The sequence below is a fragment of the Agelaius tricolor genome, unplaced genomic scaffold, assembly GCF_023055355.1.
Source record: "Agelaius tricolor isolate 1412-34295 unplaced genomic scaffold, bAgeTri1.0.p SCAF_25, whole genome shotgun sequence".
Lineage (NCBI taxonomy): Eukaryota > Metazoa > Chordata > Aves > Passeriformes > Icteridae > Agelaius > Agelaius tricolor.
In genome coordinates this window covers 4,189,472-4,205,903 of record NW_027269285.1, presented here as the reverse complement: position 1 = coordinate 4,205,903, position 16,432 = coordinate 4,189,472, and the positions used below count along the sequence as shown (strand labels likewise).

Genomic DNA, 16,432 nt, shown 5'->3' with positions numbered 1-16,432 from the left:
TCACCCCACAGCACTGAGAGCCCCCCCAGAGGCAGCGGGTGCTGGCACTGCCCAGCCGGGTCCGTGGGGACAAGGGTGACTCAGCACAGACCCTGTGAGGGGGTTAAACCCCCCATGGTGCACAGAGAGCCCAGCACCATCCCTCTCCAGCCACGGAGGGGCTTCCAGAGCAACGGCCCAAAATATGTCTATAATTTCCTGTTTCAAAAAGGATCATTTTTATTTAAATTAGGACCAGAAACATTCCAGGGAGCTTAGTGGGGCCTGGGGGAGAGCCGAGCCTCCCTGTGTGCCAGCACCTTGTGTGAGGGACCCCCAGCTGCACCCAGCACCCCAGTCTGGGCTCCCTAGCACCAGCAAAGCCACAATGTGTCACTCTGGTGCACCATGAGGAGGAGGAGGAGGCATCCTGTGCCAGTGCTGCAGAGTGAACCCCAAGGCACAGTCCCTGCCAGCCCTCTGACCAGCTCCCACCGGCTGATGCCGTCAAACCACACCATGTTCCAGCACAAGGCTGCACATTGCAGCCTCTCCCATGCAGCCCCAAGGGCACTGGTGATTCCTCTCCCCCTTCCCAGCCCAGCTCGGCGCTCCTGGAAGGCACAAACGCCTCACTGGCTCCCTGTGTGTGACATCCAACACACACCTGCCTCCGTGCCCAGGCACAGCCCTGCCCCGTGTCCACACAGGGCTATCCCACCAGGGGTTATCCAGGTGTCCACACAGGGTTATCCCACCAGGGGTTATCCAGGTGTCCACACAGGGCTATCCCACCAGGGGTTATCCAGGTGTCCACACAGGGTTATCCCACCAGGGGTTATCCAGGTGTCCACACAGGGTTATCCCACCAGGGGTTATCCAGGTGTCCACACAGGGCTATCCCACCAGGGGTTATCCAGGTGTTCACACAGGGTTATCCCACCAGGGGTTATCCAGGTGTTCACACAGGGCTATCCCACCAGGGGTTATCCAGGTGTTCACACAGGGCTATCCCACCAGGGGTTACCCAGGCAGTCATGCCCAGTGTCCACACACCAGGGGTTATGCAGGTGTTCACACAGGGTTATCCCACCAGGGGTTATGCAGGTGTTCACACAGGGCTATCCCACCAGGGGTTATCCAGGCAGCAGTGCCCGCTGACGCCTGCAGGGCTCCAGGAGGAGCTGCGGGAAAGGCACCGCTCTGGCTTGGCGCAGACTCCACCCCGCAGCGCCGGCATCTGCTCGAGGAGCACATGGAGCCCTGTGCTCACCCTCACTCCATCCTGGCCACCAACCCGCAGGCACAGGGCCTCGCCATGCACACTGTGGCTCTCCCCAGTGCAGGCAACCTGCTCTGCAGGCACAGGCACCCTCCTCCCCCAAGGAAGGCTTAAAAATACACGAAACAAGTCCAGTTATCCGCTAAACAACACCACTCTGCTGCACCCCTGCCACCACAGAGGGGGTCCAGCCCTGCAGGATGCTGGTGTTTGGGGGGCTCTGCTGAGGTGCCAGCTGGCCAGGACGCTGGTTAGCCTGCGGCAGGGTCAGCAGTGCCGGGCAGCAGGCGTGAGGGATGTGGGTCACCCAGCCATTAAGTTTCTATTTATACAGCAGCAGCAGCAGCAGTAGCTGCGTACGCAGGGCTGTGCACGCCGGCAGCAGCTCCCAGCCCCTGGCACACTGTGTGCCTGCCCCAGTCCCTGGGGAGGATCCCTGTGGGGGACGCCAGCGTGGGCAGTGGAGCAAGCAGTGTCCTTCTGCAAAGTAGCCTTTGGAATTTCCTGGCAGTGACGAGCAAAGCTCCCTTCTCAGCTGGACTGTGCTCAGTCAGCAAAGATATGGGGACATACTTCCCGCAGGCAATGCAGAGCTGGGCTCTCCTCTAGCAGGAGGAAAACCCAACCCAACAGCACCCTGAGCACTTTGGGGGGCAAAACCCACCGGTGATAATTTGCAAGACCTAATGCATCACTGCTGCATCCCTGCCACAGCCTCCCGCTCCTCCCTGTGCATCCTGGCTGGAGCAGCCCCAGCACCCGCTGTTTCCCACAGCCCCTGCCAACCCAACCACCCCCACGAGGATGCTGGCACTGGCAGAACCCAGGCCTGGCAGTGCCCGTGGTGGGGACAGCGTTACTCACATCCCAGGCAGCACGGCGTGTCCCCTGGCCGCCCCGCAGCCAGCAGCGGCTCAGCTCGCTCAGCTCCAGGATGGGCTGCACCTTCAGCTGCACCGTCTCCCCCGACTGCCGGATCATCTCCACGATCTCATCCCGGGATTTGTTCTCCACGTTCCTCCCGTTGATCTCCACCAGCCGGTCTCCCGGCACCAAGCCCAAGGCCAAGTCTTTGGTGCCGGCTCCGGGCTCGGCGAAGTGCACGACGCGCCGGTACACCTGCCCGTCGGGGCCGCGGTCCAGCATGGTGGTGCGGCGCAGGGAGAAGCCGAAATCGCCCGTGTTGCGCCTCTGCAGCTCCAGCTGCCGTGGGGTGGGGGGCTGGGGGGGCACCAGGGCGGGCAGCCGAAGCTCGGCAGGGAACTTCTTACCAATGAGCTCCGGCACCCTGGCACGCAGGGAAGCGGCAGGAGGGGTGCAGGGCTGTCCGGGGGGAACCCCCTGCTTGTCCAGTGGGGCGTCCAGCATGCGCACCTCCACCTGAGGGGAGGGGGCTGCCGAGTGCTCAGAGGGCGTGGAGGTCTCTGAGGTACTCTCATCCCGGCTTTTCTGGGAGAAGGAGAAGCGTTTGACAATCACCTGGGAGTTCTGCTTGGCCAAGGAGCCAAACTTGGCTGCCCGCTGCAGCACCGAGCCCTTGAAGTTGGTATCGTCCGCCTTGAGATCGTCGCTGGAGCTGGCCGTGCTCAGGTGGCCTGAGTCCAAGATGACGCTGCCCCGGTTGCTGTCAGAGTCAATATCTGTGAGGTGCAGCTCGGAGCCACTGGCCACTTTAATGGGGATGGGGTTGGAGATCTCCAGGCGGGTCTTGGAGTCCCGCTTGGAGGCACGGTTGAGGTTGAAGAAGCCCCGGCGCATGCTCATCTCCTCTAGGCTCTTGAGTTCAGCTGCTGACATTCGCTCCTTTTTCTCCTTCTTCTTCTCCTTCCGGGCCCCATCCTTCTCTTTGTCCTTCTTCATCAGGTTGAACATGGTGGATAGAGGCTTGGGGCACTCTTGCCCCCACAGCAGGGCACTGGGCTGGGGCGCCGGTCACGGCACAGCCGCCTGTGCAGAAGGACAGACAGGAAGGGTGCCATCAGAGAGCAGCACGGCCAACACCCACCCACCACCCCTCCATCCACCCCACTGCTCATGCCAGCTGCCACCCCCAGCCCCTGAGCCATGTTCCAGTATTCCCACCCTCCCTGGGGAGTGCAGCTCCACAGGGCTGAGACTGCCCCAGTCCATGTGTCCTCACCCCGGCTGGGCATCAAGCCCCAGGGATGCAACAAGGATGGCCCTGTACCCCAGGGTTGCCCCAAAAGAAGCCCAGAAGCCTGGCAGTGCCTGGCACTAGGGCTGACTGTAGGCAAGACCCTCAGCAGCTCAGGAGCAGTTTTGGAGCAGCATGGGTGGGCAGGGAAGAAAATATCCTGGTGGCTTTTGCAGCAGTTACTGCCAGCAGGGACACTCCCCAGGGTAAAACCCCCATCCCATCCAGCCACCAACGTCCTGCCTGCTGTTCAAAAGCCCCTTGTTGAGGAAACAGAGGCCTTTCTGCTGCTCATCCTGGCTCTGGCCACCGCAAACCACAGGGGCTGCCGTGGGCAGAATCCCCACCAGGGAGGAGCCGGAAACACGGCCTGGAGCGAAGGTTGCTCTAATAAACAGGAACCTGTAAAATCACATCCCTCCCAACACTGATAAGTGTCTAATTTTAGCCAGGGCGACGCAGAGGCTCGTGACGCTGCCGGCGACCTCCAGGAACAGTGGCTCTTTCATTTGGGCATCCCATGCAGAGCGGGGGGAGCACCCAGTGCCAGTGGGAAAACCACGGCTGGGCAGAAAACCCAGCTCCCTCCTGGAAAACTCCACATGCACCCAGTGCCTGGGGACACCCAGTGCCTGGGGGCACCCACAGCCTCACCCTGCATGGGGTGCTGTGGCACTCCTCTGCCCCTGGGGTAACTGGTAGCCCCCCCTCAGCCTCCATCGAGCGCTTGGGCTGTGGATAAACAACTCCAAAGTGGAGCAGGCGGCTGGCAGTGCCTGCAGGACGGGCTGACAGCTATATATAACAGGGCAGGAAACTGCACAGGAACTTAACCTCAGCACAAAGGACGACAGGAAAGCTCCCCACGTTTGAAGCATCTGCTTTAGAGCTCTTCAACGGGTGTGGGGATGAGGTTTGGGCAGCCATAGGGATGGGTAGTGCAGGCTCTGCCTGGGGTGCATGGATGTGCTGTGCTGTGCCAAGCTGCACCTTGGCTCCAGCACAGCATCAGTACTGCATCACCATCACCGCCTGGACCATCTCCCTGCAAGGACACATGGTCTGCACTGCCCTTGAACACACCCAGTGGGACAAGGGAAACCCGTCTTCCTCTTGACAAAGCCATAGAGGGATAGCAGGGAACTCCCTGAACCTCGCTGCCCCTCGGGGCTGGGACAGGAGCACACGTGCCCGGGAGAGGCCTGGCCACAGGGCAGGTGAGGACAGAGCCCTGCAAGCCATGGCACAGTGTTGGCTCTGGGTGTGTGATACCTCTGAGGCAGTGAGGTGAAGCAGCCTGAGGGACAAGGTCAGGCTTGCAAGGCTCCTGGCCATGGCTAGAAGGGCTGCCACAGCTGTGCCCACACCACCCAGCCCAGGGCTCTGGCTGCCCTGCCCTCCCTGCAGCAACTGGGGCTTTACCCAGACCCACAGCAGGACCTGGGCAGGGCATGGCCTCAAAACATATGAAAACAACCCACTTCCTTTCTCCTCTCCCAGAACTGCTGGCTGTGGGGTGATCACTGCCCTGAACCAGGGGACAGCACAGCCCCTTCTCATGACCCACAGCAGGTGCTGCCACAAAGGGCACCACAGCCATGCCATGCTGGGGCCTGCTCCCCTCTGCCAGGATCTCAGCACAGACAATGGCGGGGAGAGAACCTGCACCTGCTCCTGTCCCCACTGTGTGCCACATGCCACTGCTATCACAGCTGCCGGGGCATCCCTGAAGCTGCACAAAAGGGCTGCACCCCTGGCAGCACCCAGTGCTCACCTGGGGCAGGGAGGGAGCTGCAGGGATCCTTCCTGGGGGTCCCCTGGGAGCAAGGCCAGTCGCCAGGCAGGTGCTGGTTAGAGCCAGGGCGCCAGGAGACAGGCAGCCAGCGCGCTCTTTGTCCTCGGTGGTTTCTCTCCCGGCACACAGGCTGCCTCCCAGCCTTTGTACGCTCAACAAAAAGGGGGAACAGCGTTCCCAGCCGCATCACTAATCAGGCAGCACTGGCGGCCACTGCCGCAGCCACGTGTGCCCCACTCAGGGCCACAATAGGCAGCAGTGGGGCAGGCAGACAGGACTTTTGTGGGCTGGGGAAAGCACCGCAGCATCCGCCCTGCACTGATGTCCCCAGCCCGCGTGCTGTGCCACTGTGGTTTGCTCCCTTTTCCCCAAGCAGCCTCCCGCACGGATGGGTGCAGCCCGACGCCGTGAGCAGGAGGTGCTGCCGAGCGGCTCCTGAATTTCTGATTCAGACCCAACGCGCCTTCCCTGACTCAGCCCGGGCTTGCTCCGGGACTCCCCTCGGCCAGGCGTGCATGAGGCCTGACAGGGAAGGGAGAGGCACCCGCCGGCGCTCCGGGATTGCACGCGAGGATGCTGCTGTGACACTGGGCTGGCAAAGATGAGAACATCACCTTGGAAGGGCCAGAAGGCAGAAAGGGAGACACATCTCAACGCTCCCCAGGCCAAAATCCTCTCTGAGCCACCCAAGCAGGAGCTGCATGCACCTTCCCCCATGTCCCCCCAGCACAGCCAGGAGCCCCTGTGGCCCTGCCAGGGCGCTGGGGAGTTGCAGGCAGGGAGGAAGGCGTTCACTGAAACTCCCAGCCACTCCTTCCCTCCTCGAGACGCAATCTCGTCCGACACGCTCCCGCGCAGGGACCTGCACGGCAAGTTTCACGGTCGCCTGCCCTCCCTGCTCTGCTCCCTGATGCCGGCAGCAGGGCTCTGCTCCCACACCACTCTGGCACACGAGCTGGTGGCTGTCCCCTCCTTGGGCACACGGTGCTGGGGTAGCTCATGGCCTGGCTGTGCCCAGCCAGGAAGGGATGATGCCGTGCCAGGGAACAGGAGCTGCTGGCAGCGATTCCCAGCAGCCAGGCCAGCTCCTATGCAGGGCAAGTGAGAGCTGACATGCGTGATGGCTCCTTGCTGGACACAAGTTTTCCACAGAACAAGGAAGTTTAGGGGGTTTCCAAATCCCTCTGCAGTGCCTTCCCTTACGGACAATGCTGGAATGTGTCAAGAGGAAAACAATCCCGGATCTACCTGAATCACAGCCAGGATGTGCTACCAGGCTCTCCCCAGAGCAGGATTCAGGCCCTCCTGCTGCAGGAACCCCATGTCCAACAGCAAAGGGGACCCAGACTGGTTATGAGGGGTCACCCCAGCCAGGAGGGTGCATGGGGTGCTAGCACTTGTCTTGCCCCAAAGCTGGGGAATGACACAGCTCAAGAGGTCTTACAGGATAGACTCAGAGGTAGTGGGGCAGGATCTTGGCAGGGCTGCCAGGTGGGACATGGTTCCATGACCAGCTGGAGGGGTCAGGTGGGTTGCAGCCCCGTTAGCACAGGGCACACAGCTCCCTCATCACCCTTATCTGGCCCTGAATTCACAGCCTGGTGCCCGGCATGGCCCGGCCCACGGCAAAGGTGAAGGGCCGAGCCACAGCTTGTCAGGGGCAAAGTCCAGGGCTGATGCAGGTGCTGTGGGAACACCCAGATCCTGATGGGAGCTGGGATGGGGCAGTGGGCAGAGGTCCCCCAGTGCCAGAGCCAGCCTTGGGGTGTAGGAATACACTGCCATGTGCCCACACTCTCCTGTAATTGCCCTAAGTTTAGCTCTGGCACTCGCTGACCAGACAATTTGCATCTCACAGGCCGGCTGGAAACCACACGATTTAGGGACGCGCGTCCCAGCCCTCGCCCGATCTCCATATATTCCTCTCTGGGAAAATTAACAGGCTGGCCACAGCCCTGCGAGCCACCACCACCCCCAGCACAGCAGCTCGCTGAGTGCCACCCACCCCGGTCACTCTGAAAAGGTGGCTCAGGTGCCAGTGGCACCGGCCCCAGCAGCGATGTGGTTAGCGGCGAGCCGGGCTAATGGCTTTGGATGCAATTCCCTGGCGGTGTGGGAAAGGCCCAGGCCAGCGGGTTCTCCCTGGGAGCCCTGCAGCGGATGCCGGGGTACCCAACACGGAGCACCTGACACGGGGCACCCTGCAGGGGGGACACACAGGGACACCGCACGCAGAAACACACCGCGCACAAGGTGACACACACACATGCGAACACGCACACCAGTGACACCGGGGGCTGCACAGGCGCTGCGAGACAAGAGCGGGCCATGCGCACGCCCGCACCCCGCAACCGGGGGGCGGCACCGAGGGGGTCCGCACCCACCCACGCACCTACAGCGGCCGTGCAACGCCGCGGGGGCACGGGCACGGGCACGGCTGAGCTCGGCTCGGCCCGGCCCGGCCCGCCGGGGGGGCGATGCAGCCGCGGCCCGGCCGGCGCGGCGGGCGGTGCGCGCCGGTGCCCCGGCGGCGTTGCGGGCGGCCGGTGGCCGGTCCCGGTGGGATGGCGGCGGGTACTCACCCAGCGGCGGCGGCGGAGCGGGGCCCGGTGGCGGCGGCGGCGGTGCCGGGCCCCGGCGGCGGCGCGGGGCGGGGCGGGGCGGGGCGGCCCCGCACCGGGGCGGGCACTGCCGGCTCTGCGCGCGCCGCCCGCCGCGCCGGGCGCGGCTCCGCTCGGCACCGAGAGGAGCGGAGCGGGGCGGAGGAGCGATCCTGCCCACCCGAGAACCCCGCTGAACCCGCAGCCCGGCTGTAACCACCGCACGGAGCCGCGGCCGCAGCCGGTACCGGCGCAACCGCCCCCGCACACCCACGAACCGGGGTGACCCCGCACACCCCCGCGGACGCACACACGGTGTGTGCACACCCCCGGTGTGACACGGTGACACCCCGTCCATCCGGCACTGCCCGCACGCACACACCGCCCGATCCTCACATACACTCACACGTTGTGAGCTCGCACTGTGCACACACGCAGCCCCGTGCACCGCACAATGCACACACGCACTCCTGGGGTTCTCCTCTTGGGAAGAATCCCATCGGGAACAGCACTGGATCCAGACAGGGAAGGCTCCAGGCTGCCGGCCCGAGCCGGGTGATGGGTGCCTGCTGGCCCCAGTGCGGGGAATACAAAGCTGGCCATGGAAGAGCTGCCTGAGGAGCCATTCTGCAGCTTCTCCCACAGCACCTGTCCCCAGCGAGGGCTGTCAGCCTGACAGTCAGGGACTGACTGTGGGACAGTGGCTGCTCTGCCCAGGAGACAGCCCAGGGTTAACAAAATGAGCATCTCCCAGCACACCCGGCAGCGAGAGCGGCACAGTCTTTGTTCCACCCCTTCCACTGGTGTCCAGCTTTGGGACGTCACACTGGGGTTGGTCACATACAGTCAGAATCCTGGGACAGATGGTTTCAGGATAAGCCCTGCCATGTCAGTGCTGGGACAACCTCCCTTCCTATGGGGTGTGGGAGCAACTGGGCCCAGGGAAGCTGCAGTGGGGCTTTGGGAACAGGGAACCCCGAGAGAGGCATCCACAAGCTCTTCCCAAAAGCACTTCTCAGGCAGTGCTCAATTTCTGATTGGGAAGCTCAAAGAGATGACAGGGACAGTCCCCTGCCCAAGGGGACTCTCTCCAAACCCCTGCTGCTGTCCTGGCTGAGTCGTGTGGTCCTGGCTCTCCTTCCATCAGGCTGTGAGCCCTCCTGGGACACACCTGTCTGGGTGTCACAAGCCCCACTCCCTCGCAGTGGTAAAGCTGGCTGTGATTTCCAGCCCACAGCCCAGGACACAGCCCCACAGCAGCAGCAGGGCAGGACACATGGGGCATAGCAGAGCAAGCTGGCAGCTGTGCAAGGAGCCCTGTGCTGAGCATGCAGTGGTGGAGGAGATGCAGCCCTTGCAGGGCGGAGGACGGCGGCAGTGAGCACAGCTGCCTGCTTTTGTCACACTGTCCTTTGTCCCAGGCACGTGGCACCAAGTGCAGGGAGCCGCAGCCATCCGGAGAGCAGGGATGGGGTCGAGTGATCTGGAAGGGCAGCAGAGCCTGTCTGAGCTTTCAGGAGGGTTTTCCAGCTGCGGTGGCGAGGGGGACACCCTGTGTGGCTGTAGCTCTGCCCTGCTCCCCAGCACAGGCGGGTGAACAGCCAGTTACAGCCTGTGGCAGCTTCTGCTTCCTTATCACACTGGGCAGGTGGTGATGGGCTGATGCCGGTTGGAACTGCCCAGATGTGGGACAGCACAGGGTCCCCAGTGCCACACAGCTCTGCCACCCTCCGCCACCCACTGGAGCCACTCTCCTGCTGCATCCCCAGAGCTAAACACCCTGTGTTTTCCAGCAAACTGACCAGCTGTTCCTGTCCACATGATCCCATCTGGCTTTGTCAGAAACAGGTTGGGTTGCCCTGAGCAGCTCTCCCTGACAGAGGGTTCCCCAGGCACCAGCAAATCCCACATCCAAGGAAATTCTCTGTGTTGCCCAGGGTTTTCTGTGCAGAAGGAAGACAGAGCTCCGGTGCCAGTGGCATTTTGTGTGCCCCTGGCAGGCACACATGGATGGCCAGGGCAAGGGCTCAGAGCCGGGCTGGGAGGGGAAGCATCTGTTTTGCAGCACCGCGGGGTTCCCTAAATAGGTCACTGCATTTTTATAGTCTCTTGGATCTAGAAAAACCAGTTGTTCTGGATAACCTGTGGACCCACCAGCATCACTGGCTCCCCAGGCACTTGCTGCTGTGCTCCCAGGTCCTTGTGGGGGGGACACCTGCCCCACCAGCAGGGTGAGGGGTTGGGGGGTCCACAGCAGCCTGAGCCATACTGGGGTCCTGTTATCTGCTGAGAGTGACCCACCCTTGGCCATGACCAGAATGGGCTGTGCAGGCAGGGCTTTCCCCCCACCTTGCCCCTGGCTTGGGGTGGCTGCCAGCTCCAGGCTTTGCTCTGGGGTGGTTTCCAGCCAGAGTCAGTTTTCCTGGTGCAAGGGGAGGCAGGTGCCTGCGCGGGGTGCAGAGGGGCGTGCAGTGCCACACACCCGCGCACAGCCGCATGCGCCGGCGGTGTCCCATCCTGCTCGGGCTGAGCTCTCCCTCTAGTGGCACCAGGCTCCTGGCAAAGCCTCCACGCTCTGGGGTGGCCGCAGCCGTGAGCAGGGCACGTTCGAGGGGCTGGAGCGAGCGGGAGGGCGAGCTCCGAGCTGACCTGCCCCTGAGCCCCTGGGATGCCCCCAGAGCTGCACAGGGAGTGCGCTGGGTGGGCTTCGCAGGAGCATCCCACCACCAGCCCCTTTCTGGCACCTTGCAGAGCACAGGTGGTCCTGCCTTTTTCCATTCCCTGACCCAAATTTTGCTGGGATGTGCTGGTACCTGTGGAGCCAGGCCTCGGGGGTGCAGCCCCACGGCTCTGTGTCACAGTGATCCCCGCCGTGACACCGATCCCACCCCATCCCCATCCCGCAGCAGCCAGCGAGGGGAAGAACCCCACAAACGCCAGCTTTCCCCCCTCAGGGCAATGCCCTGCCGGCAGCGGGGCTCCCCCAGGACCCCGCTGAGCCCCAGCAGGCCCGTCTGGGCGGGTGCCACCCCGCCGCGCGTCCCCGCAGGGTCCCCCGGGCCGGGCGCCAGGCCCCGCCGCAGGCAGCGCTGACGGGGCGCTTTGTTTTGTGCGGCCGCGCCTGCCCAGCGGGGAGACAAAAGGGGCAGTCAGACGCGGGCGAGCATTGTGCTGGCAGCCATGCGCTGAGGCAGCAGCCCGAGCCGCCACGCTCGCCTCGTGACCCCCGACGGCCCGGGCTGTGCCCGCCATGGTGCCCCGGGGCCTGCAGCGCCCGCCCCATGGCAGCCCCGCTTGAGGAGGGGGCTGTGGGCTTCGTGGCTGGGGTGACCGCAGGGCTGAGCCTCCCCAAGGCCATGGCAGGTGTCCCGGGTGTGGGGTTGTGGTGGTGGCAGCGCTGTGGGGAGCGTTGGGGCTCGGTGTGGTTGTGGGGACGTGTCTGCCAGGGCCACGCCAGTTCTCACCTCCAGCCTTCCTCGCCCGTGATGGTTGGAGGGTGTCCACGCCAACACGGTGACAGGGAACGCGCCTTCGGTGGTGAAGAGAAGTGACAGTGCCTGGTAGACACCTTGCCGAGCCCACCACCTGCAGGGTCTCACGGGGAGGTGTCCCCGCCGTCCCCACGGTGCCAACTGGCGCCAGGGCCAGGCCAGCCCCCAGGCTCACCCCGTGACGGCGCGGTGCATTGCCCCTGGAAAATGCCAGCGCGGTCAAATCGTTGAGTCATTTGTGCCCAAGATTATCTGTGCAAACAGCCGCCCCGATTATTTTTTTTTTTTTATTATCAAATTTTTTTTCTTTTTCCCTAAGAATGTGGCTCAGACCATGGGGATGAGCAGCTGAAATCTCCTGGGATCAGCAGGACAATGCCAGAGCAAGCATTGTGCTGACGGCTCTGCAAACGCTGGCACCGGTTCCCGGCCAGCAGTACCCTATAAAAGCTGAGCCGCTGAAGTAGGCAAACATTACATGGGCGAAGCAGCAGTAACCGCCTGAGCTAGGTGAGTCCTGGACCGATGCGCACCTCTCCCACCTCACCCCTCTGCTGCCAGCCGGCTGGGCAGGCACCCTTCCTCCTGCCTGGTGGCAAAAGACACCCAGAGGGACTGTCGCTGTTTTCTGTGGCATAAGACAGGCTCACACGTCCCCGCTGGCAGCCGGGGGGGCTGAGAGCCCCTCTACAGCAGGGCACCCCACTGCTAGCATCCACCAGCATGGTTGGCATCTCCCACCATTAGCCAGGGCTGTCCATGGGAGCCCACCGTGCCTCCCAGGGGACACCGGGCAGGGAGAGGGGACCAGGCGGGTCTGTTGGACACTGCCAGGCACAGGGCAGCCCGTGCCCACTGAAGGCCCCTGCTCTGGCTCAGGGGTGCTTTTCCTAGTGGTGGAGGAAGGAGAAAGGGGGATTGGGCACTATGCCCTGGTGGGAGTGCAGGCTCCATGCCATGGCAGGGAGGAGGGAAAGGGCACTGCAGCGGTGAGAAGAGAGCACCTTGCTTTGGATGTGTCCCACAGCCCCCTAGTATGTCCTGTTCCCCAAACTGGGGCTGGCAAGGGGGTCTCCCTGCAGCTGGTGTGGCTTGTCCCCTGCAGTGGGGCAGCTGTCCTTGAACAGGCACTGGGGGTGGCAGGCACAGAGCTGTCCCCAGCCTCTCGAGGGGGGGATGCACAGGGACATGATGTGGTAAAAATGGCTTTTCCTTCCTTCTCCAGACACCGATCCAGCAGCAGCAAAGATGGCTCAGACAAACCCTCTGCCTGTTCCCATGGGCCCGTGGAAGGTACGTCCTCACAGTCCCTTTATTTCACCTTTATGTGTGCAGGTAGGGAACAGGGAGAAGGGCAAAGCCCATCCTCCGGGGCCAGGAAAGCTGCTCAGTGGGCAGAAAGGCAGGGATGAGCACAGGAAACAGGCACCCCTGTCCTCTGCCCATGGGAATGTGCCTCCTGCCTGCTCAAATACCTCCCGGGTGTTTTTCATAAGGCTCTTCACAGCACCCCGGGCCAGCTGTGCCCTGCTCTTACCAGCCATCCCGTGACAGGCAGTTACAGAGTCCCCAAAAACCACTGGCTGTAGTTCACCCTCCCCTGTCCATGCAGACAGGGTGAGCATGGGCAGTGGGCACTGTGGAGCAAAGTGGGGAGCAGCCCCAAGGGGTCTGGCTGTAGCCCCAGGGCCACTGGTCCAGGAGGGAGCCAAGAGGGAAAGGAGAAACACGTGCACAAGTGAGGAGCATCCCGTGAACCAGTGAGGAGCATCCCGTCGAAGCCTGGAGCTGTCGCGGGAGAGGAAAGCATCAGCCGCAGCCCCCCAGGGAGGTGCCCCTCGCCCTTTCCCCCGTTAATCCTCTTTGCCCTAGAGCGTTCGGAGCAGAGGCCGGGAGAACCGCCAGCCACAGCCCTGCCACCCGCCCGTCCCAGAACGGCTCCGCTCCTCTCTCCGGACGGCAGCGCCGCCCCGGGAACTGATCTCCGCAGGGGTGAGCAGGAGAGCGGAGCGGGGGCCAGCCTGCGGCTCCCCCGACACCAAGGCAGGGCGTGGCGGGGCCGGCAGTGCAGGGACGCGGAGGCGTGCGGGGCTGTGTCCCGGCCCAGAGGGTGCCCGCTGCAGCCTCCGCTGGCTCTCTCCCGACGGAGCCACCCTCCGTCCGTCTCCAAGAGGCGCTGAATTGCCTGGGGCCACTGCTGGGCAGTTTCCAACTCGGCAGCTCGCTCTCCGTTCCAGATCACCGTGTACGACCAAGAAAACTTCCAGGGCAAGAGGATGGAGTTCACTTCGGCCTGTCCAAACATCATGGAATGTGGCTTCGACAACATCCGCTCCCTGAAGGTGGAATGTGGCGCGTAAGTACCCGGCTGCCAGTGGAGGGGGTGCTTTCCCAGGCAGGGAGAGGGGTGCCCAAGCGTGGAGCGGGACCAGCTGTCCCCGCTCTGCTTGGCTGGAGTCAAACACCACAGCCAAGGGAAGCCAGGCATGGAGGATCCCACCCTGCCAGGGTAGAGCAGGCCAACCCAGGCAGCACTGATACAGGGAGAGGGCCAGGGGACAGTGGCAACACCCTTGGCATCACCCAAAACTGCCTCCTGCAGTGCTGGACCGGTCAGGTTTGGAGAAGGGCTGCTGCCCAAGGATGCAGAGAGGGTCAGTGCTCAGTGGCCTGGCTTAGCCTGGTCCCCATTCTGAAGCACCAGCCCTAGAGAACCACCTCTTGCCCAGGGCCCAGCCTTGCTCTGCCCTGTGCTTTCCCTGCCACTGAACAGCTTCCTAGACCAGGGCAGAACCTTCCCGCAGCTTCTCCAGTGCTGAGAGGGGTAGGGAGCAGAGCTGGGCTTCTCCCTGCGCACGGGAACCTTCCCTGGCACAGGCAAGGCAGCTCCCGAGCAGCTCGGAGGGGCGGAGTGCTGGGAGCGGTCCCCGCGGTGCGCATCCCGCCGGGGCGGGGAGCAGACGAGACAGATTTGTGCTGCTATCTTTAGGACGTGTAATGCTAATGGGATTACAGCAGCGTGCGTGCTCACGCTGTAATCAGCTCCCTGCTCCAGTTGACTGCTCCTAATCAGGCTGTTCACCTTGCACAGGGCGGGCTAGCTGCAGGACATGGCATTGGGGCTCAGTTTGGGTCAGTGGCAGGAAACCCTCGACCCCCTCAGCACCCTTTGTACCCCATCAGCAGAGGATCCATGCACTGCACAGCCTGTGCCACTCACCTTCCAACCCTCAGCCCAGGCTCTGTCTCCCCGCTCTGCCTGTGGCTCTGTCCCCAGTCTCCTCAAGGGGACATCCCCACCCTGGGGACAGGCAGGTGCTGTGTGGGCAGCACCAGGGCTTGCAAAATGTGTCCTGTAGGGTGGAGGCATCCCACTCACCTCTCCTTGTTTGTTTTCAGCAAGAGGAGAAGGCAGAAAGGGGAAAGGCCATAGGTCCCTGCTCTCTGCTCAGAGCCAGATGGGCCCTGCCTGCTGTGGGCATTGGGAATTCAGGTCTTTCCAGCAGTGTCAGGTTGTAATTGGGAAACAAGTTAGAAATGAGGCCTTTGGGAGGAAGGGCAGCTGGGGCATCCTGAAACGATGCTGGTCTGCATAAATGATGACAGAGCAGCCAGGGGGAAGAGCTACCTGTGCAGGATGGACCCCAGGATTTCCCCACCTCCCCCATCCCCTGCAACCAGGGATGCCCTGTGGGTGCCTCTGCAGCACCAGATGCATTTTCACCCTCCCTGGGTTCTCTGCCCACATCCAGCACCGCTTCCTCTCCTCCCAACCTGTGGGGAGAGGCCAGACCCCAACCTCCCCCTTGCACCTACATCCTGCCCCTAATGCCAGCTCCCAGCAGGATGCCCCGAGCTGCTGCAGGAAGCCCTGGCAGCCCTGGCTCTGTTTTTGCAGCTGGGTCGGTTATGAGCACACCGGCTTCTGCGGGCAGCAGTTCATCCTGGAGAGGGGAGAGTACCCGCGCTGGGACGCCTGGAGCGGCAGCAACGCCTACCACATCGAGCGCCTGATGTCCTTCCGCCCCGTCTGCTCTGCTGTGAGTGTCCCACCGAGCTCTGAGCCCCTGAAAAGGGCCCAGGCCACGCCAGGGAGGTTAGGAAGGGAAAACACAGGGGCAGGCTCAGTGCTTCAGCCCCGCAGCCCCAGCAGGGTTTGCTCTTTCTGTCCTGTTTTTTAAAGCTTTGGAGGGAATTTCTGGGCAAGCTGTACATGACCAGAGATAGGGGACAGTCAGCCTGAGACAGTAGCTGTGGCATAGCTGACGTCTCCCAGCCATACAGAAAACTCCAACCAACCAGGGTCTGAACACCTCCTTCTCCAGGATCCCTCTGAGTAATGCCATAGGGAGTGACAGCCCTGCCATCCCACCCACGCTGGGGAGGCAGCACCACCTCTCCCTCACCCCCTGCTCTCCCCCACAGAATCACAAGGAATCCAAGATCACCATTTTTGAGAAAGACAACTTCATCGGCCGCCAGTGGGAGATTGCTGATGACTACCCCTCGCTGCAGGCCATGGGCTGGGCCAACAATGAAGTGGGCTCCATGAAGATCCAGTGTGGCGCGTAAGTGACAGGAGCAGCAGGGACAAGCTGCCATCACTGTGCCACCACGATGGGAAGGGACACTCTGTAACCCCCCTGCTTACCTCTTTGTCCTTTGCTTCCAGCTGGGTGTGCTACCAGTATCCCGGGTACCGTGGCTACCAGTACGTCCTGGAGTTTGACCACCACGGTGGAGACTACAAGCACTGGAGAGAGTGGGGTTCACACGCCCAGACCTCCCAGATCCAATCCATCAGGCGTGTCCAGCAGTAGCTCCTCACTTCCCAGTACATCTCTGCAAGGTTTCGAAAGCTCACCGGCTCCCTCTTGGTGCTAATACTCCCCTCCCGAAATAACCACCCCCTCTCGTACTGCCACTGCTTATGGAACAACACTCCCAAAACGGTACCGACTGCCACAATTGCCAATAAATGTGACTGAAAGAAAAAGATAAATCAGTTTGGTGTGTGTTCGCTGGTGTGTGTTTGGGACTGAAGTTGCACATCCCCATCACAGGAGTAGGGACCAGACTCTTTCCTATTTATTTTAAGCTGGGCTGAATTGAGGTGGGCCTCACACTGAG

At 62.6% G+C, this 16,432-nt stretch overlaps 2 protein-coding genes across 8 annotated transcripts in view; one reads left to right on the top strand and one right to left on the bottom strand.

Annotated features, from left to right (window-relative positions):
• Positions 1 to 7,897, bottom strand: part of MYO18A (myosin XVIIIA) — a 37,067-nt gene extending 29,170 nt beyond the window's left edge. For all 7 annotated transcript variants that reach the window (XM_071448259.1, XM_071448260.1, XM_071448263.1 and 4 more), the window contains exons 1-2: positions 7,794 to 7,897; positions 2,126 to 3,208 (exon numbers count right to left, since the gene is read on the bottom strand). In XM_071448259.1, coding sequence (XP_071304360.1) covers positions 2,126 to 3,133 — 1,008 coding nt within the window. In that variant the 5' untranslated portion in view covers positions 3,134 to 3,208; positions 7,794 to 7,897. The remainder of the gene's footprint in view (positions 1 to 2,125; positions 3,209 to 7,793) is intronic.
• Positions 7,898 to 11,467: 3,570 nt separating this feature from the next.
• Positions 11,468 to 16,256, top strand: CRYBA1 (crystallin beta A1). Its single transcript, XM_071447701.1, is given in 8 exon segments — positions 11,468 to 11,798; positions 11,800 to 11,812; positions 12,528 to 12,595; positions 13,175 to 13,294; positions 13,540 to 13,658; positions 15,201 to 15,342; positions 15,728 to 15,870; positions 15,975 to 16,256. Coding segments are annotated over 8 exon segments (771 nt in total). The 5' UTR covers positions 11,468 to 11,780; the 3' UTR covers positions 16,123 to 16,256.
• Positions 16,257 to 16,432: the final 176 nt, after the last annotated feature.